The sequence below is a fragment of the Tauraco erythrolophus genome, chromosome 13 (genome assembly GCF_009769465.1).
Source record: "Tauraco erythrolophus isolate bTauEry1 chromosome 13, bTauEry1.pri, whole genome shotgun sequence".
In the NCBI taxonomy this organism is placed as follows: domain Eukaryota; kingdom Metazoa; phylum Chordata; class Aves; order Musophagiformes; family Musophagidae; genus Tauraco; species Tauraco erythrolophus.
The window spans coordinates 7,010,633-7,032,511 of NC_141477.1; the positions used below are offsets into that span (position 1 = coordinate 7,010,633).

Genomic DNA, 21,879 nt, shown 5'->3' on the forward strand with positions numbered 1-21,879 from the left:
ACACATTTAGCACCACTTTTTCAGGGTTATCCCTTGAGCCTTTTTTTTCCCTACGTGCCTTGTTAATAAAGCTTGCATGTCACCCTTTATTATTAAAAAACAAAGCGGACCTTTCTCCAAGGCTGCAATGCGCATCTCTCCCTTTTGGGTTTCAGAAAATCCTCCCAAAACATTCAATGGCTCCTCATCCTCTGCATCAACCTGCACGTCTTCACCAGGAGCACCAGTCTCCTGACCTTCCCTCCATGCTGCAGGCATCACCAGGGACCACAGACACGGCAAATCATTCCCAAAAATCCAAAGGGCCATCCCAGTGGGCAGGGCAGGGCTTGCAAGACCACTTCTCCTGGTGCTCCCGTATCCTCGGTCCTCTTCTCCATGGGCTTCGGCATCTGCAATAAAACTGTTGCTGCCTGTTAGATCTCACCAGCACTTAATTCTTACTGTTTGAACTATGTTGCGGGTGATACAGAATTCATGTAAATTAAATAAAACCACTCCAGCTGCACTTGGGAAACAGGGAAAATTTCAAAGTAGGGACCAGGTCAGATGAAGTATGTACCAGCAACGAAGGAAAGTCATTATCGTTTAGCAAGCTGCTTAGTTACCCCATGGGAAATAAACCAGCAGGCTAAGACTCCTTCCCGCCGGGAGCAGGCACGGTACGAAACCACACTGAACAGCCCACCCTCTCCTCTGACACCCCAGCTGTGGTTCGGAGACCTCCACAGAGCCTTTGGATAGGACCTGGCTGCCACCGGTCCCCGTCAGCAGCTCCAGCCCATGCCATGGGCGCTGGAGAACAACTCGGGGCAGAGGGGCAGGGGCTGTGCCTCTGCAGTGCCAACAGCCCCGGGTGAGACCGAAGGAAAACGTGCAGTAATTTGGTTCTTATTAAGGACCATTTAAGAGTCAGGCACCTGGAGGAGTTCAATAAGGGTTAAGAGGATCTGACCCCGGCATCTCCCTTTGAGCCATCTCCCTCTATCCCAGCTCAGCGCCAAAGCATGTAATACAGGAGATTGCAAACTGTAAACTAGCAACATCGTGTCTCTGAAAAAGTAAGTGCATTTAGCATCTGATATTGATGTTTTATAATTAGATGTAATACAGCAGATCATTTTCCTGTCCTTGATCAATGAAACCAGGGTTGGTTTTGGGGTTGGGCTTTTTTGCAGACACTCTGATTGCTGCCTAAACCAAATGGAGCGGTGCCTCGCTCAGTTCAGCAGGAACGAGCAGAGACGAGGATGTGCAAACACAGCATCCATTTAGATTTACTATCCCCGAAATATAAACAGAATATTTATTTCTGACCTTTTAAGCACTAATTCCAAATTTAATGAGCCACGATGAACATTCCTCAGAGCCAGACTCCGTGGCTGCTTAACACCACCGACCCTCTAATTATTACTGCAGCTTAAATAAAGGGCACTTGGTTCTGATGGACATTATTAAACACCGAAGGAACCGAGTCCAGCCTCCATTTTCTCTTGATGAAATAAAAACCATTGCAGAGAAATCGCTGGAAAAGCTCATCCTTTAGCATCACCCCGCTCATCAGAATGAGCAGAAGTATCAAACCAGACGGTATCACGGCACAGGCATGCCCACTAATCCGCTCTGAACTCCTGTCCCCTCCCCAAATAAATACAGGCTTTCTCATTTTTTAGGTCTGAAAGTGAATCGGAGGCAGAAGGAGAGGAGCTGTTGTGACGTGATTTTGAAAAAGGGTATAGGATTAGAAACCCAGAGTGATGCCGAGAACGGTAACACACAATGAAGCCATAATTACACTCCTGAAAGCCACAAATAGTGTCACCCGCTTGAATTTGTCAACATATCGGAAATCTACAGTACGGTTACAAAGAGCAAAAAATGCAAAAATAAAAAACCTGCTTTACATTTGATGGCATCTATAACCCAAAAGCTCTTTGGTGGCTGTGGTACACGAGCCGTTCCAGCAGCAGGGCTGGGGCAGGCACCCCCTTGGCACCACTCCCCCAAAAATTGATCAAAAAGCAAAACAGTGACCCAAAAAGGGGGCATGCTTTCTAGGGGAGAGCATACAGACGCCTTGGCTGCCATGCTGGCCATGGCCCAGCAGCTGTCCAAGGCCCACCCAGGCTGGGACAGGAGGGATTTTGGGGCAGGGGGGGCAACGCCTCCCTCCCGTGTGCCCATCGATGGGCACGGGCCGAGCTCACTGGCCCCCCGGGGCACAGCTTTCTCCAGGAGGTGAGGAGGGGCTGCCTTAAGACGCTGAGGAAAAATCCCTGCGGGGATGTAATAGCCAGTAAAGCTAATAAAAGGGTTTTTTCCCATCACCTATGCCTGGGACTTGCAGATGTGTAATGGATCCATGCACGCAGCTTCCAGCACGGACTACACCCCTCCCTAAGTAGTGCAAGAAACAATCTGGATCTAATCAGCAGCCCCAGGGTAATGGGGCATGACTTGGAGATTTGTTAAAAAACCTTTCAGAACTGTCCTTTCCTTGCCTCCTGCCATTAGGAATGAAAACAAATATAACAGAGGAACCTTTTTTTAAATGTTCCCATCGCTAGAGCTAAATAAAACTCCTTGTCATTCACCTTCTGGAGCGGCAGGTCAGACCGATGTGTTTTGTAGGGAACGGGAGAAATCACAGATTTGTCACTAAAAAAAAAAAAGAAAAGAAAAAAATAGAAAAAGAAAAACTAAAAATCACTGCAGCTGAGCTAAAATAGCAAAGGCGTGAGATACCGCTGCTAGCTCGGCACATCGGAGCGATGGGATGCCCGGGTGGCCATCCCACCGGTCGTGTCCCTGGGTGGGCACAAGCCCCGGGGCAGGTGGGGGCATGCTGAAATGGGGCCAGGCACCAAAACGGGCAGTGGGTTCAGCTGGTGCCCAGCTGCCACGGGGGCACCTCGTTCCATTTCTCATCCCAGAGGAGATGAGGATGCCAGGAGGCAGCCCAGGGCAGTGGGTGAGGGGGCTCGTGGTGGCAGTCAGAGGATTTCCCTGCTTTGGGCCTTAGCGGGAAGAAATTTGGCAGGGGGTGCCGAGACCTATGCCAGCAGGTGCCAGCCAGAGAGGGTAGGATGGGCACAAGGGACCTCGTCCCTGCCCCGTGTCTCTGTGCGAGCCCCATTCCATTTCTTCTTCTTCGGCTAAAATTCCCTGGCACTGGTGGATGATAAAAGTGGGGGAAAATCCCACGTGCACCCACCATGTTATCATTGGCATTATGGATCTGTAACCACACGGGAAGGCTGTAACCTCCCGGGTGGGGAGCGGGATGCAAAGCCTGGCTCGGCTCAGCCCAGCTCGACTCCCCTCGACACCAGTGGCTCCCAAAGGTGCTGCTTGGGCTCCAGCATCCTTAGGGACACACCAGCACCAGCCCTTCATCCCCTCTGAGCCATGCTGCCAGCTTGTGGGCACTGGGAAACTGAGGAATTTGGCCCAACAGGAGCCTGTTTTCTCCCAGAACAAACTATAGGGAAATAAATGATAATAAAGTGCTTGGCAGGCACGGGGATGTCTGCTCCGCTGCTAACTGGACGCCCCTCTCCATCCCCACGCTGCCCCTGCCCGACAGCCACCCCGCGTTATTAACAGCCTGGTAAACACGGCGCGTTGGTTATTACAAAGATGCCAAAATCTTACTACTTCTTGTTCCTTCCAGTTAATGTACCATAGCCAAGGATGAATTGCTATTACAAGGAACTAAAAATAAAAATGTTTCAGAGGCCGTAATTGGCTTGTCTTGTTGGGCTTTTTAAGGAGCCAAAGTACCAGTTCCAGGCTATTAGCCCTAAGGTTGTAGGAGAATGGTGTAAAATATTTCTTCATTAAAACTCTACCTTCTCCGTAGAGGTGTTTTTCTTTAAGTTTTTTTTTTACCTCTCCCTTTTCTTCTTCTTTTTTTTTCTTTTTTTTTTTTTATTCTTTTCTTTAAAAGAGAAGTGTGTTATCAAACAAGCTTTAGTTAAAAGAGGACTTCGGAAGCCCAGAGGTGATATAAATAGACAGGGCTCGGTGCAGCTGCAGAACCAGCCAGAGCCTTCACTCATCTATTCAGGTCATTTTTCTACAAAACCTTACGTAATATTCCTCAGTTGCATCTGTAATCTCGGGCCATTTTTAATAATCAGCATCAAATCTTGCTGTCCTCGGGGAGGCGGTGCTCTGTGCCAGCAAGCACCCAGCCCACCGGCATGGGACAGGGACCGCCACCAGAGCAGGCTGCAAATCCTCTACGAGGGATGGGAACCATGGGGTTTCTCTTCCTTCTGAGGCTCTTTGGTGCTACTTGGTGATTAGCTACCACCATTACTCAATATCAGCAACAACCATGACAAAACCAAGCCCATTTATTCAGCAAGACCCTTCTTTGGAAAGAAGCAGATGCCGTGCTGAGAGAGGACTCGGTGGCTTGGCACTGGCTGTCCTGATGAGGATGGTGACGATGCACCAGCAAAACAACAATAATTTATGGTCAGGACTTTAAAATGGGTTTGAAGCCCTGCTGCTTGCAGAGCCTGCTCCGACTGATGGCAGCACCTCGGGCTGCCCTCGCCACCCGCACGGAGCCGGGCACAGCAGAGACCCCTCTGCACCCACGGCTCGGAGCAGCACGGCTTTCAAATAAATAATAATAATATCAATAACGATGATGACCAATCTCTGCATAGCACTACACAGCGGGGGAAGCTCAGCAGGAAAACCACAACAGAGCCTTTTACTCCCAGCTTCCACACAAGGAGAAGGACGACACGTTTCTTTGCGAAGCAACAACTCAACGGGTATTTACCACTTTGATTTTGGGATTGGAAGGTTGCTGCTAGAAGACGACTATTTCTGTTAGGTGCAATTGCTATTTTTTGATAGCGTCTAGGCAATACCTTGTTAAAAAGGGCTAAACAACAGTTATTAATTACCCTAATTAACCCAATTCATAAGACACATTTGTGTGGCTGTCATGACAACTGCTTTGACTAACTTGCCAAGAATAGCTTAGCTGTCCATTCAAATAAATCCCTGATAATTACTAGTCTAGTTTACTGGGCTTCTGTGATAATAATAATTAGTGCTACTGTACAAAAGGTCGCACTAAACAGTTTATGAATGATGCATTTCGCATGGCGATTACATGAGTCACGCAGCACCCAGCAAACGGACCCAGCCACGTTTCCGACGTGGCGAGATGCAGTTAGATGGGAGCCGGCCGGGGAAGCCTGCGGCTGCTCTGCCTGTGGACAGCACGGCGGGCTGAGAGGGAGAAGTCACTAGCATCAAAGGAGAAATAAGCAAGAAGTTGAGTGAAGCTGGGACAGCCACCAACCCACCTCCTTGACCCACCTCCATCCACCCAGCCACCACAAGCCAGGAGATGGTACTGTACTTCAATGGAGGCACTGGTAGACCCTGAAAAGCTTCCAAGCCTGACCTGTTACACGTTAGTATCCCACCTTGCCACCTCATTTCCCTCCCCATCAATGACAGATAACTACAGCTCGCCTCTCTGGTTTTGGTGTATTTCCCCATTATTGGGTTTCAGGATCAACATCAAAGAGGTTGAAGGCAACGTGAGCTGGAGCTGTGGAGCTCCAGCCCTCTCCGTCTCCATCTCTGCAGGAAGAAACCCTCCAACCTGTGGCTCGGGTCTCCCCGCAACCACCTGCAGCTCCAGCACATCCCATGGGTGCTGGCTGTCCCGCAGGCAGGAGGCATCGCTCAGCCTGGCATCGCTGCTCCTGAGGCTGCTGCGGGCACAAGAAGAAAGGGCTACCTCCCCTAGCACCTTCCTGACGTGGCTATGCTTTTGTCTCACCTGCACAACAGGAAATCCAGGCCCGTCAAATGCCATTTTTCTTTTGCTGAGGTTTGCAGGTGAAAACTGATCCATGGGATCCCATCGGACTGTACCCAGGCGGAGGCAAGGGGGGATGGGACCGCAACACCCCACTGCCAACACTGCAAAATCCTGCAAAACTCCGGGCAGACCGGGGCAGCAGGGCAAGGACAGAGGCAGCGTGTTCACATTTAATAGAGGGGACAGCTGCCAGCTCCATAGAAATCGATGAAATTACCCCATTTAGAATAAATTCTGATTAAATACCACATATGGTCCTTATTGTCCGTCCCTCGTTACCTATCACAAGAGGCATCTGCATGTAAACAGGGTCTTAATCCGCAAATATTTGTCTGCTACAGCACTCTCCTTCCTCACCCCCACCTGAACTCGCAATTATTCTTATTGATTGACTTTAAGAGAGCACCACGCACATGCCTCAAGCTGCCACGCGCCGAGCAAACAAGGGAGCGACGCCGGGCTCCGCTGTAATCATTACCGGGGCGAGCAATTGCCCTGTCACACATGGCAGGTTACGGCTTCAGACTGGAGGCAGCAAGGCCAGATGAACGCTTAAAACGTCGTCACAGTGTGAAAAGCGAGGATGTAGAAATGACACCTCCTTTCTCAACAAATCTGTTCCCGGAGCATCTCCCAGCTCCACGGACGGATGAGAAATTTCATCTTGTTAAGCTTGAAGAGCCAGCACAGCCCTTGGAGGGGGGACACGGGCTCGTGTCCTCTTCATGTGCCAAAATCAGCTCCGATGAGGACGTCTTCAATCCAAGAGAAGAAGGATTTGAGGTCCCGAGAAGGATTTTGGTGCTGAAGCCTGAGCCCAGGCTCGCCAGCGCATCACCCGCAGCCCTGGCCAAAAGCACTCGCTGGAAGACGAGGTGCTTTTATCAGACCAACGAGGAGAAATTACGGAAACCTGATGCTGAGCAGAACCTTCCCCAGTTTTCCCAAGTGAAGCCTGCAGCTCGGTACAATATGTTAGTGCCTAATGAAGGTTTCCCCCATATTCTACAGGGTATAATCATTCTCCTCCTAATGAGCATGTGTTAATAGCATATTAATGCTGACAACAACTAAGTGCAGAGAACAAGAGATGAACATATTCCAAAATTCATCTTTTTTTTTTTTCTCCGAACAAAGGAACCCGTCGCCCAGCTGAGCAAGCCCCAGCCTGGCAGGAGCCCGTGGCTCCCACAGCGATGCTGCCAGCTCTGGTCCACGGGCTCACCACGGGACGCAGAGCCCAAATGGGACCGTGGCTTTGGTTTCTCTCTAACCCAATCCCTGCAACAAACTCACATACGGGGAAGGGTCTCAGCCCAAGTGCGGGATTTTCCCCCAGAGAGGGGACCCGGCTGCGGGGTGGCGGGGCACAACAAGAAAGCAGAGGATCCGCTCGCAAACGTCTAGAAAAACATTTCACCGGGCAGACAGGTTTGGATGCTGTTTCTAAGCCAACAGCCGTGTGGATTTGATTACTAAACGCCAATGAAGCTGGGTCCCTGCCAGAGCATCCAGATGTGAATCTGAATATGAAAAGTCCAGGAGGGAGCAGGTGATGGGAGTCACAGGCGCAGGCACCGAGCCCCCATCCCAGTGCTGGCATCCCAGCCCATCCGGGTTTGCACGGCTGATTTTACGTAAGCTCGCAGACATGGAAAGGAATACACATAAAATGGGTGTTCTTCTGGTTTGTCATCTTCAGTTGTGAAGACAGCTCCCCAAAACCCCAGTAACTCCCCAAAACAGCATCCACCTGCCCCACAGGTGTGCTGCCCGCAGCCAAGCACTGCAGGGAGGTGTGGAAGCTGAATTCCCTAATTGTCCGACTCCCATGTGCTCCCACCAGCACATACTTTTAGATTTCCAGATCGATAATCGATCCTCCAATCAATAACAGGGAATTTAGCTACATTATAAAAACAGTAAAATCAGCCAATACTGAGAAATGACTATTGAGTCCTGTGTTTTCTGTACTCACTTAGCCTAATAATGGTGAATGATATTTTCCAAGTACATTATTCAGCAATAAAACCACCGAATTATTTGATCTCTTTCTAACCTTTATGAGTCTAAGCACTCTTTTTGACCCAGATTGAATTGAGGCAACATCTGCAGAGCCTTTCACAAAATTGTACTCGGCGTGCACTATTGTAGGTCCGCTGCCAAAGATAAACGTTATTATTTTAAAACCATCATCCTCCTAATAGAGGAGTGAACGCGCTGCATTAGCATAGCCTGCAGAGCTGGAGCACGGGTGAGAAAATGCCAGAGGGTTTTCGCTTAATGGAATTTTACATACCTGACTTAGGATGGGTTAATGCAATCTACCAACACGGGAATTTTAAAACCTGCCCTGTGGCATACACCTGCCATTACAAAAGATGGTATAATCCGACAAGCTCCAGATCCCCATGAGAACCACGAAGGATTCACGTCCAGATCTGTGGTGGCTAACGGGATGTCGAGACGAAGACCTCGTCTGCGTGGCTCTGACACACGCAGACCTACACCATGTATCGCGAACCTACACCATCCACCAGGTGTAAGGAGGAGGAGTGGCTGGTGGTACCCGCAGAGGGTTTCCATCACAGGATGTCCCACACGCCATCGGGGGTACGACATGCAGCACCTGCCACGCACATCTGCCTGCTGGATCGGCGCTCAAGACCTGCCCAGCCTAAGGAGAACCCACTGTAATTCTGGCCGCCGCTTCGGGGCTCAGTCCTGATCGCTTGTCCGACTGACATAAGCCATTACTTCCTTCCAAATTCAGACTAGAAACTAGAGGGAGACACTGAAGCAAGGACGCTGCAGTCTCTTCTCCGGCAAACCCTGCAACAGGTGCCACGGGCAAGCTCTGCCCCAACAGGAACAGCGAAATTGGGGGCCTCAAGGTCCCTTTGCTGAGCCCTGAGCGATGCCCTCCTGGGGACGGTGGGGACAGGGACAGCCTGCCCATGGCCTTGCAAGGGTAGCACTGCCAGCAGAGCCCCCCGTCCATCGCCAATTCAGAGCACGCTCTAATTTAAATTATAATTACACTTATAAGTACACAGATTACAACTATTTATGCTACAAATAAGACCATCCTGTATTTTAATTAACGGAAAATGATTGGAACTCAACTATAGCCTCTACTGGGAACAATATCTAATCATTTATTGAAGCGAGGCTGTGCCCACCCCCGTAGGCAGCCTGGCAGGAATGGGGGAGCGGGCAGGGTTGGGGGTCCCCCCATCTGAGCTGTCAGAGGGGGTGAGAGGAGGGGGCTTATTGCTGGGGAGCCTGAGACCTGTGCGGGGGAACAGCCCCGTGGGCAGAGCCCGCAGGTGGAGGTGGGCACGGGACGATGGGCAGGCAGGGCTCTGCCCCTGCCACCTGATGGGAATTTAGGAAAGACCCAAGCAGGGCAGGAGCCTGGGGACCTGGGAGGGCACCTGGCTGAGGAGCTTCTCCAGCTCCAAAGCCTCAGGAGGGACTTCAGGAGACAGCAGCTGGAAAATACGGCTCTTCCACGGAGCCGAGCAGATGTGCATGAGGTTATTCAAAGGCGCCGCGTGCTTGGCCTTAACGATGTCTTTGCATGCGGCGCGTGCTTTATGCAAAGTAAATGACAGGGAGAAACCACAGAGTTCAAATCGCTCGATACAACAGGAGCTAATTTGGAAATTACTACAAGAAAGGCCATAAATAGTGCGCAACACCGTCCTTTTGATGTCATTTAAAAAAAAAAACACTTACTATAAATCTTAATTTAAGGCAAAATTTCTTATCGGCCATGTAAATATAGCTGCAGGAGCTTTTTTTATAGGCTCAACAAGTAAGACATGCATCAGAAATATGCATCAGAAATTCAAATTTACTGAAAGGAAAACAAGATGAGCCTCTCTACTTTTACTGCAAGTGAACCATAGAACCCAAACCAATTGCACAAAAACAAATTATAGGTATATATAGTTATATGACATATTATATACCTATTTACATAATTAGGTAAAATATATAATAATTCTATACACACTTATTCTAGGCTTACAAATATATTGTGTGTATTATATAGCATATAGTAGACAATAGATAATACATGTGCGTGGGCAGATGTTCCTGCCCACAGCTGTGGGGCTGGAACTAGATGATCCTTAAGGTTCCTTCCAACCCAAACCATTTTATGATTCTATGATATATAATATAAAGTATGTAATACATAACAATATAATCAGTATATATAGGTCTTGACACCAAAGGAGAGGGGTTTTACCACAAATACAGCTTGGCTACTGCCATCACGCACCACAAACTGGCCCTAATTCCTCCATGGACCCTTACACCAAACCCCCTTGGTCCCACCCAGCCAGGGACCCCGGGCTGGAAAACCCTTGGAAAACCCAAAGAGGTGCTGGGATGGGGTCGCAGCCCTGTATCCCCCATCCCAAAGCCAAATGGTGTTAAACCACAAGCTCGCCTAAGGCAAGGCAAGACGTGGTTAAGCAGGAATCGGAGCTGGCATATTTATCTCTGTTGCAAGGTATTCAAATGAGTTTTTCCGAATGGAGCGATTACATTAGGAGATGTATAATTTGGTTAGGCTGACCTGGGAATGGAATAAAAAGCTGCTGATTTCCATAAGGTTGGCCTCCGACACTGGAAGAGGTCAGGGAATGTGCAGCGATACACAGAACGTTTTGGGAGTTGTTAAACCGAGGGATCTGCTGGGACTTGTGATTTCAGGGCAGATTCGGAGCGAGCAGGGAGAGGTGCTCACCCAGCGCGGTGCGCAGTGCCGGCACAAAAACGTGCTGAGTTACAGTGACCTCCCAAGGAGAAAACAAGACTGGCAACGCACGCTCGCTGCGAAGGCAGCCTTCCGACGAGTCGAACATCATCGCTGATAATGCTTTAATCATCATTTCTGCTGAAAATAAGCCTTGTTTCAACAGCCTGGCATGTCTCAGTGCTGCAAACTTTCTCTAGGTTGGAAATTATCTCCTTTTTTTTTTTTTTGCCCACTGCTCTATACACAGTATTACTCAGAAGCAAGCCAAATCCCTTCCAATTATGTATCACGACATTTCCCCAGCGTTACACTAAAGCAAGGCCCTTCACTCCTAAACGGCATGGTTTATAACAAATTGTCTGTTATACCAGACAGAAACTGATTTCCTCAAACCCAGCATATTAAAGTGAGTACATTCATTCTGGTTGTAACACACAAAATGTGATTATAGCAGACACTTTGGGGGCTTTTTAAGGCTAGCGGAGAAGAGGAGGATAAGCTGGAGGGGAAGAAAGAATTGACAAGTAGAGAAATGACAGAGAAAGAGGAACAGCCACGCTGATTTCATTTCTTACAAAACAAAAATCTTTGTGTGTTGTAGAAATGTGCTTTAGTTAACGCCGCCAGATAGCCAGAGCAAAAACTGCCGTTGCCGCCTGAAACGAAAATTGCTCTATTGTGCTTAGAAAACCATTTCCTACAGCGAGGAGAACGCTTTCCAGGTAGTAAAAAGCGTATCTGAGACCACCGGGGCCCCATCCTGCAACTGCTGCTCGTGCAAATAATCCCTGCTGCCACGAGGAGCCCAAACAAAATCAGTGTGAGTGAGGATTACGCGGGAGTGTATCAAGGTTGGGGGATTAGACCAGGATTATCACTAAAACCAGTAATTCCCCATCTTACTGATGGCCACCAGCTCAAGAGGCGGCGGCTCACCATGGCCATGACCCCCCTGCTGGCACCAGGGCCGGGGTGCCGGAGGACTTGAGTGCTGGTGGATCACCAGTTGCTCCATCTTGACCTTCTTCATCAGGATCTACCAAACCTGCCCCAAAGCAGAGCCGTCCTCCACGCTAATTCCACCTTCGGATGTCCAACCACTCAAACAACGCTCGTCCGCTCCTGTTTCTCGCCTCCTCACCTCTCCCACGCTCGGTCCTGCTGAGTATCGGCCACCGTGGTGGCCCTGGGTGAGACCGAGGGGCAGAGTGAGCCGCCGTGCCCCGGGGGATGCTCCCCATCCCGGGGCGGCACACGATGCTTCGGCACCCGTTCCCAAAGTGGCGCAGATTTTGGGTGCGAAACTGTCTCTGAAACACTGGCGCAGCCCTCACGTGCACGTTGTTTCCTTTTAAAATCACGAAGTCAAAATCCAGGCATGTAAGTGTTACCCAAGGGTGGCTGCTCCACATGCAAGTCATGTCCCGGGGATCCTAAACAGCTCACCATTCAGACCAGTTTCCACACCACCCCAATGCAACATGCATTTTTATCACAGAAGCTGCCTAAAGGCTCCTATTAACTTCGATTTTTAATCTCCTGGTACAACTTCCAGTAATATATATGCAAAAATGACAACAAGCCCTTTTGGTTTCAAAGCCGACTTCTCCTCCGGCTCAGCAGGAAGGAAAAAAAAAAAGCCCTCGGCAGCAGCAAAGCCTCTGACCGGCAATGCCCCTGCAGCCCCAGCACGTCCCGCTCTCCCTTCTGCAAAACAAGTCGAAATACTAACGGGGGCCAAGGCTCCCGCTGTCAGCCACGCTCGCCAGAGCTGCTCGCAAATGCTTTTTGCCATCACTGCCTGCAGCCACCAGGATGCTAATGGCTGTGGGCAGGGGTGCTCAAGTGGTACTGCAGCACCCAAGGGACCACCAAGCCCCAGTGGGGCCAGAACCCCCCGGGGACGTCCCCCGCCACCTCCTGATGCTCCCTTGGCAGCCATGCCCTGGCACACGCAGAGCCGGCAGCCGAGCCCGGCCCCTGCCCGAAGGGAAAAGCTTTTCAAGGGTCATCTCAAACTTTTTTGGCATCATCAGAGCAGGGTTGCAGCACCCGCAGACGCTGCTGTTCAATCCTTTCTGGATCAGCAGGGAAAGCTGGGGAGCACCGACGGACCCAATTACCGCCGGTACAGCGCGGCACTGCCAGCCCCAAGACCTGCTGCCGCGCGTACCGCTGCCGCGGCGCGGGAGGAAACATTTCCTGAAGCTCCACAAACAACCCGTCCTTGGGGACTTTTATTTCAAGGTTCCTGACTGTTAAAGTAAACGAGGCTCACATTAAAGACCAGCTACGTCGCAAATCCACCGCTGCCGGGACAGCGCACGTCTGCAGAGGCAATCGCTTACTCCCAGCCACAACCACGCTACGCTAAGCGACACCGCCAGTGACACGTTTACCTCCGTGTTTTATCTTTTATCAACCGATGCTTTGCCTTCCCATCAGGAAAAGTCACTCCCGGGTGGAGGAGCAGCGGTAAGTCCCCGATGCTGACACCTCATGAAGGCTCCCGGGGGAAACGCTGGCGGCCTCATCACTGGAGGCAACTCAAACCAGCCCAGGCAAATCCCGCTGGATGCACTGCAGGGAACTGTTTGGCTCTGGAAACTCTGGGCAGCAACTGTATGTATTAAATCATCACTACCCAGAGCTGTACCACTAGTGCACTTCATTCACGTCATCACACCGTGTCATCGCACCGTGTCATCACACCATGTCATCACACCGTAACACCTGCTAAGGCAGCGACAGGCTGCGGTGGGTACAAGGCTGTGATGCTCCTCTGTGGAAACATCTTTTCTGGAGTTCCTGTGTCACCCCGCGTGCCGGGACAGGGCTGTCACTCTGCTCACTGGTGAGCCTCCTGACCCTCAGGATTTTTGGGAGCCAGTTGAACGCACTCTTCCAGTGGGATAACTTCTCTTGCAACAGCTGGAAGCATAACGCAGAGGCTCTCTGCCAAAAAAAAGTAAAGTTCCCACCCTACACCAAACTTCCAAGCAGCTTCCAGTTGGGATTTCTCCTTCCTGTGCCCTGGCCCTGCCCTTTTGTCCAAAAGCATCCCCAGAGAGCAAGCAGACCCCTGCCAGGACATGCTGCTCTCTCTGAGAGCACCCACCCAAGAGCTGCTGGTCCCCGGGCAGGACCGGAGAGCCCTCAGCTGCCCTGCTGCAGCTCAGGGGCTGCCCAGGACCCGCTCTACACTCACACTCCACGGCACTCGTTACAAGACACAAATTGATTTCTCCAGGCAAGGTACCAGCTCTTCACGCTGCATCCCACCTGCTCGAGTGATGGGGAAACGAGGCAAGCTGCAGGCACGGCGAGAAGCAACAAGGGTCCTGGCTCCCTCACACAAGGGTGCACAAGGCGGTGGGGGTCTTTGGAGAGCCCATCCCGCTCAACTCCAGGCTAACTGCTGCGTCGGGAGGAACATGAGCAGCACTGCCTTCTGCCTGTTAACGATATCAGCTGAGCTATGATGCTCCTGATGGTCCATCCCTCCCCCCCGGCACCGCAGACCTCCCACTGCTGGCACGCACTTCTTCCTAACGCTGACGTGTGACAGGTTTTATGACCGAATTTTGTCCGTGGCAGTGAATCACAGGCTGACAGGGTGCTCCACTGTTCGCTGCCCTTAACAAGGCACCAGCTAGAGACGCGTTCCAGACGCCTCTCCAAAGGACACCACTCCAGGAAGGCAGGAATTCCTCAGGGACCGCTACCCCCAGCATCCCAACAGCGGCAGTCACCCAGAGCCTCAGGATGCACCCCCCAGGCAGCTGGGCACCCTGAGCCCCAGCCGGTACTCAGCAAAGAGCACGGGCAAATCCAAGCATCGATGGGCATACCCAGTACATGACGGTGGTGTTTTCCACTCCTGGCATGCCCGGGCACAGCACAAGGAGCAAGTGGCTTTGGTAGCAGCTCTTCTGCCTTATTAGACCAGAGACAGGCTTATCCCAAACTGCTCCCATCCAGACTCGCATGCAAAGTCCCTGCTTTTCCCCATCGGAGCAGCAGAGCCTGCTCAGCTCTATGGCTGGATACGTGCAAGTAGAATACGTAAGTGCTTATATCCAGGTCATTCCCATTCGGTTATTGCTAAGAAACTCTACCACAGCTTTTAAACTGACACCAGAAGTTAAACTGAGCTTTACTTTTTGGGACCACTGCTGGGCTGTCCCCGCCGTACTCGCCCAGGCACAGGTGGCTGCACCAGGCTGGGCTGGGGCACCCGTGCAGAACTTCCCTCCTGGCAGCATCTCCGTGGGTAACCTCGGAAGGGCAGCGCAGTGCGGCGAGGGACCCACACGCACGAGGGCGGGAGAGGCTCGAAACACGGGCTGGGCAGAAGAAGGCCAAGTGTCCGTGGTCTGTCATGGAGATCCCGACAACCTCCTCCCCACCCTCTGCTCACTAAAAGCTGCGCCTCTGCTTGGAGCGACCGGTGTTTGGGCTGGGAGCACCCCAGAACTGGCCTGACAGTGGTACGTGACCTCTCGGGAGCTGGTTCTGAAGCCTTAGCAAAGGTTAAACACCAGGGTTCACGGAATGTTTTGCCAGTCCAGATGGGCAGGATCAGGCCCTCTCTGGCAGCGCTCCAGGCTCTCCCGGAGGGCTGAGCTCTGCTCTCCATGGAGCACGTATAAATCTGAAGCACTCCACCGTCCTCAGCAGCATTGTTTTGCATTTACACCAGCACACTGAACGCAAAACAGAGCAAGCCATAAATATTTTAGCTGCTTTTCCAGCTTTGTTATTCTGTTCAAAGCAGGAAACATGACAAACCTTTGATTGTTTTGCTTAATACCAAACAATAATTCAAAGAGAGACAAACAAGCAACACTAAATGACGCCCGTGATGTACAGGAAAGTCGATGAATTAGAAGAACCCGATGAGGATGGCGTGGATCGAAGCGGCCCCTTTCCCTGCCTTCGGCAGGTGCCGCGCATCCCTCCCACACCGCTGGCACATGCAGGCGGTCACAGTGGGGCACTCTGCGCTGCCGCACCCCTGGCACAACCCGCTGCCTCTGGAGTGACAGCCACCACCATCACTTTCAACAACCTTTTAAAAATACTCCTGTGAAGGCAATGAAGGTCTCTTCCCTCGAGCATCACCACGCTCCAAACCCACTCTCAAAGCAGCTGTCTCCAGCCTCCTGGCAGCACGGAGGCAGCCTGGCCCGGCCTGCCCACACCAGCACCCCTGCTTGGGTGCTTCGGAGGAGTTTCTGCAGCATCCAGGGGTGAAACATCCACCCACGACCACGTGTCGGGGCTGCCCCAGAACCACAGTGTCCGATGCACAGAAACCACCACTGCCCGTTCGCTGGACACGTCGCTTCGGCAGCACTTGGAGCAACAGACCCCGCACGGCGCGGTCCACGTGCAAAGCCATTCCCATTTGCCCACCCGCACTCACCTCCGGCAGCGGCATCCCGTTGATGATGAGGTCGGGCTGCTGGGGGCTCTGCCCCGTGAAGGTGTGATGGTAAATGTGGTTGGAGCCGGCGTTCCTGTTGTTCTGGCTCTCCACATTGAGGAAGGTGCTTTCGGAGCGGCGGCAGCCCAGCGGCAGGGTCTGCTGGTGGTAGTCAAAGTAGTTGAGGGATGAAGTGAGAGAGGAGCAGCTCACGACGTTCATTTTATCCGTCTCTTCCACGTCCCGCGGTACCAGGCGGATATCGTTCTTGCTGATTTTCTTCTTCTTGCTTGATTTCTTTTGATGCCCGTAGGAGTATTCTGCGATTCTGGGGGACAGAAGGAAAAGGAATAGCTGAGAGCATCCTGAACCCTGCCCCGCTAAATACACATGTAGAAACCCAGAGGGCTTGGCCCCCATCTCCGTGTAGGCTTCTTAGTCATGCACATTACGTCATGTTTTGGGTCTGGTGGCACGACACAGTCTTTAGCTTATTTTCATATGTATAATGCTTTCAGGTCAAATATGAAAAATAATGGGAAGGGAGAACGCCTCTGTTTTTCTCTAGTGTTTATAATTGCTGGTATTTAGTGACTAGGAGTAAAGTCCAGCCTGCAGAAGAGAAAAATGGAGATGTTAAAATCCATGAACTGAAAAGGGTACCTGCACCCATTTCCATGCATAAGCAGGATTTTTAAAGTGATTTAATTTGGTCCCCGTAATGAAAATTCAAAATGAATAGCGGATTTTTTTCCCAGTTCATTTTCCATAGCAGTAAATAAAGCAGACCGAGAAGCAGCCCTGGCTGGCAAGCTCTATTCTCTCACACTCCAAAGGCTGTTTGTTTATTAATGCTTTATCCAAATTGCTGGTGTTTTGACAATCTCCTGATAACACCTGATAACTTGAAATCTTTTCTCCAACCACATCCTATTCCTCCTTCGCCCTCCAACACAAACACCCTCTTCTGCTGGGAAATGCTTTTGCCTTCTAGAAATCGGAGAACAACTGTGTTTTGCAAAGAGAAATGATCTTTTTTGACCTTTTTTTTTGGTTTTATTTTTACTGCAACCTTGTTTTTCTCTGCCTTTCTTTCCCTCTTTGCTTCCCACCTGCCAAAAGAATCAACTGATGAAGTGCCTCGAATGCCTTCTGCAAAACACCGGAGGAAAAAAAGTTATTGTAAAACACCACCGGAGCAAATAATGAGAAATACAACTGCACCTTGCATTAACTGGGTATGCTCAGCTCAGAGTGACCGTGACTCCTCTTTCCACAGGGACCAACACAGCCCCAGCCAATGCCCCACAGATGAATCTGTGCACGCACAGTGCTGGGCAGCTCAGTATTTCCCAGGGAAGCACATCAAACACTACCCACAGTCAGAAATACACATTTGAAAGTCAGGACTTTGCTCCTCTTCTTGTTATGATAACAGCATTAACAAAACAAAACAAAACAAAAAAGGCAACAAAATCCAATAGCTGCCACAGAAATAATGGGATGAATAAATAATACAGTTTATCTAGAAAGGCAAATATTGGACAAATATTCTTGTTCCAGAAAGCTAATTGCCTGAGCATGAAAATGCCACCAAGTTGAACAGCTCTCATATAACCTAACGTGCCTTGTAAATTAACACATTTTATGAAGACTCTCCCGCAGCTGTTGTGAAGAACCTCTAAATTAAGGCCCTGGCAAAGCCTAAAGGCACGTATCCAGCGCGGGGAGAGCGTTGCCCCACGGTCACGGCCGCCGCTGAGCCTACCTGGGGCTCCTCTACCTCTGCAGCTGGTTCTCCTGCTCAGATGCACACTGATAACAGACCGTGCATCCCCCTGAGTGTGCAAATAAATCAGAGGAAGGCAGGGATTTCTGTTGTGCCAACAATCTATATGCTGCTGACTCGTCTAACAATGCTTGATGAAGCTTTAATTGTTTTGTTTACCTAAATGTTTTAAGTTTGGCAATGCAAGAGCCCAATTATTTCCTGCAGGCATTCATTTTGCTGTCCTTTCTCTATTGACCAATTATTTAATTAAACTGCACTTCATTAATCCCTAAGCCATCACAGTAAACCCAGAGCTTATACATATGTGTGAAGCTATTAGAGGCACCACCACAACGTCATTTTTATCCATTCAGGTCCTATTCTTGTTCAATGGGCCGAGCTGGCAAGAAATCTGGAATACGAGCTTTCACTTGAAGCTAGACATCCCATAATAATACAGCACAGGCCAATCTTTATTTGCAGATGATTTCTTCCTCCCCCAGCGAGCAAGAAGGCTTATGAACGCACTTTACGCTGTGAAAACGGGGTATAAAACCCGAACTCTCCGGCGTTATTTCTGCGTAAATAAAAGTTTAAAGCCGGCGCATCCCCCTGCGCCGCAGAATCGCCGGGGGCCAGCGTGCGTTTCCAAGGTAGGGCGAAATTAATTTCCATCCCTCCCCTCCGAAACGACTCGGTGCCGAAGGAATGGAAAAGTCATGGCTATTTCACTAGTAACAGGATTAAACCATTTATGAGGCATTGCAGCTGCTCTTTTATGGCATCTGATTGATATTCATGTGTGGTTAGCATTTGTCTCCTAACTTGTGTAACACAGAGAATAGTAAAAGAGAGACAATAATCGCCGGGCTGTTACATATTCAGGGGACTGGATTTCCCCTATCAGCCTTTGAGCAGCTCCGGGCGTGGGGCTGACCTCCCCTCCGGCATTTCGGACCCCGGAGCATGCATCCGGCCAGGGCAAAATAACAGCAACGCTGCAAAAAATCCTCCCTCACCCCATCGCTCCCAGCCCGATCTGCCGTGCCGGGCGATGGAGCGACGTATCAGGGGGAACCGCCTGATTTTCACCACTATTTTATCCGGTTGGCCCCATCGTCAGCCCGTGGCGAGGAGCCGCATCGGGCGCACAATAGCTCTTTTGAACGGCGAGCGAGGGCTTACGGGTGCCACAGCGGCCACTCGCCCCGTCTGCTGCGGGGATGCTGCGGTGGGCTGGGGGGGTTCCCCTCCTTGCGAGCCCGTGGAGCTGCACCGGGGACGGGGGGGCTGCCCACGGGAACCGGCCGTGCCGCTGTAAAACTGTTCTCCCCCCCTTTCCTGCGACGAAGCGCGGAAAATCAAGGCTGCTGCAACAGATTGCCAAGCCGCGCGATCCAGTCGATTCGTTACTCAGCGCGGATTTCTGGGCTTCTCCCAGAGAAGAATTTTTTTTAAGCTTCACAGGAAATTTCTTGAGAGGGACGCGAGCCTCACTTTTGTTCAAAGCAAATTTAACACCACCTCCCCCCATCAAGCACACAGCGGCAAAGGGACAAGTAACTGCGGTGGCAAAATCAAAGCAGAGCCGGCAAGGGCACAGAAACAAAGATGTCTTTACCTGCAGTTGTAGGTCCTGATTTCCTTGTTATCCCTTTTGCACTTGACTGCCACGAAGATCATGGTGACAAAAAGAATGGCTGCGATAGACCCCAGAGCAATAATGAAAATCAGGGAGAGGTTAACAGATCCTATGGACTCCTGGGCATCCAGGGCTGGAGACAGGTATATCAAAATCAAGGCAGAAGCCGAGAGAGATGTTTTCCCATGGTCGTGAGCCACCACGATCAGCTCGTAGGCTGTCTTTGCGTTCTCCCCAAAGGCTCTGGTGGTCCTTATCTCTCCATTGACCTGGTCTATCTCAAAAAATCCTCTGTCTCCTTCCACCATTTCGTAGGAAAGTCTGCCATTTTCACCCTCGTCGTAGTCGTCTGCCTTGACCACTGTCACCAAGTAGCCGACCCCCGCGTTCCTGGGGATGTACACCTCCGCGGTCCCGTTGACCAGTGGTGGGGCCGTGATCACGGGAGTGTTGTCATTGACGTCCAGGACGATCACCCTGACAGTGGCATTGCTCTGCAGAGAGGGATTACCCCCATCTTTTGCCAAGACCTTGAACTCAAAGGCCTTCGTCTGTTCATGATTGAAGGACCTCAAAGCATAGATATCTCCAGAGTTGGGGTTGATGGAGACGTAGGTGAAGACAGGCATGTCCCTGACTTGGGAGGGCACGATCTGGTAGGAGACGCTGCCATTGAGGCCCAGGTCAGGGTCCCTGGCCGAGACCGAGAGGAGGTAGGCCCCTGGGGTGTTGTTCTCCTGCACGATGACCTGGTAATAGGGCTTGGAGAAGTGGGGATGGTTGTCATTCTCATCGGTGATCTTGACAGTGAAGGACTTGGTGGCCTGCAGGGAGGGGATGCCATTGTCCTTGGCCTGGATGGTTAGGTTGTACTGGTCCCTCTGCTCCCGGTCCAGCCTCCCATCCACCAGGATGGTGGAGAAGCTCTCGTACTCCTGGAGCCGGAAAGGCACGTTGCCCAGGAGCTTGCATTGCACCCGCCCATTGGCCCCGGAGTCACGGTCCGAGACCCTCACCAGGGCAATGACGTACCCTGGCGGGGCGTTCTCGCTCACCTCCACCAGCTCGCTGTTGACGGAGAGCAGGTTGATGAGGGGCGGGTTGTCATTGGCATCCTGGACACTGATGGTCACTTTGCAATGGGCAGGGATGGAGTTAGGCCCCAAGTCCTTGGCCTGCACATCCAGCTCATAGACATGTCCCTCCTCGTAGTCGATGGCACCACTCACCGTGATGAGGCCACTCTGGGGGTCGATCTGGAAGAGCTCCCGGGCCCGCTCAGAGACGTAGCTGTGGAAGGAGTAGAGGACCTGGCCGTTGGTGCCCTCGTCTGGATCAGAGGCGTTGAGGCGGATGACCGGCGTACCCAGCGGGGCGTTTTCAGGCACACTGACGGTGTAGGCCGGCTCCTCGAAGAGCGGGTTGTTGTCATTGGAGTCGATGACACGGATGCTGAGCTCCACCGTGCCGAAGTTGGGTGGGTCACCACCGTCCAGCGCCGTGATCACATAGCTGTAGTGAGACTGGGTCTCACGGTCCAGGCTCTTCTCCACCACCAGCTCGGCAAAGTGGGACCCATCGCCCCGTGTCTTGGTCTCCAGCCCAAAGAGGTCGTTGGGGGTGATCTCATAGCTCTGCACACCAAAGCTGCCCGAGTCCGGGTCGTAGGCACTCTCTAGCGGCACTCGGGTGCCAGGACTGGCCGTCTCTGAGATCTCCAGCTCGATCTGGTCGGTGGGGAAGCTGGGTGCATTGTCGTTGAGGTCCTTGATCTCCAGCTTGATCACACAGATCTCCATGGAGCTGGACATCACCTCCAGCGAGATGATGCACTTGGGGCTCTGCCGGCACAGTAGGTCCCGGTCGATCTTCTGCTTGGTCACCAGCAGCCCTGACCCGGGGCTGATGTCCACCAGGTGGGGGGCCGAGTTGGAGACCACCCGGAAGGCGGTGGGCTGCCGGGGGTCCAGCACGAACCCGGCGTCCCGGGCGTCCTTGGCGACGTTGGCAATCACCGTGCCGGCCCGCTGCTCCTCCTCCACCGAGTACTTGAGGTTGACGAGGGCCCCGGCGCCGGCCCACAGCAAGGCGGCCCCCAGCAGCGCCGGGAGAGCCCCCATCGCCGCCACCGCCCCCTCCGGCCGCTCCGCCGCGCCGCGCCCCGACGGCCGCTCGCCGCCCGCCTCAGGGGCCCGCCGCCCTCATGCGGGCAGCGTTCGCCAGGCTGCCCCGGCGGCGGGCGGGTGCGGGCACCGGAGCCGCGGTCCCCCGCGCCCACGCCAACGCCGCCCGCTCAGGCGCTCCGAGCCGGCGGCGCCGCGGATGGGCCGGGCATGGCGCGCGGGAGCGGGAGCTGGAGCGGTGTGCCGAGCCGCGCCGAGCCGCGCCGAGCCGCGCCGTG

At 52.1% G+C, this 21,879-nt stretch overlaps 1 protein-coding gene across 1 annotated transcript in view; it reads right to left on the reverse strand.

The window, feature by feature from the left end:
• The window catches only part of PCDH19 (protocadherin 19), a 55,600-nt gene extending 34,002 nt beyond the window's left edge, over positions 1-21,598 (reverse strand). Inside the window, exons 1-2 of the mRNA XM_086619777.1 lie at positions 19,458-21,598; positions 16,066-16,393 (exon numbers count right to left, since the gene is read on the reverse strand). Coding sequence (XP_086475903.1) covers positions 16,066-16,393; positions 19,458-21,598 — 2,469 coding nt within the window. The remainder of the gene's footprint in view (positions 1-16,065; positions 16,394-19,457) is intronic.
• Between the last annotated feature and the right edge of the window lie 281 nt (positions 21,599-21,879).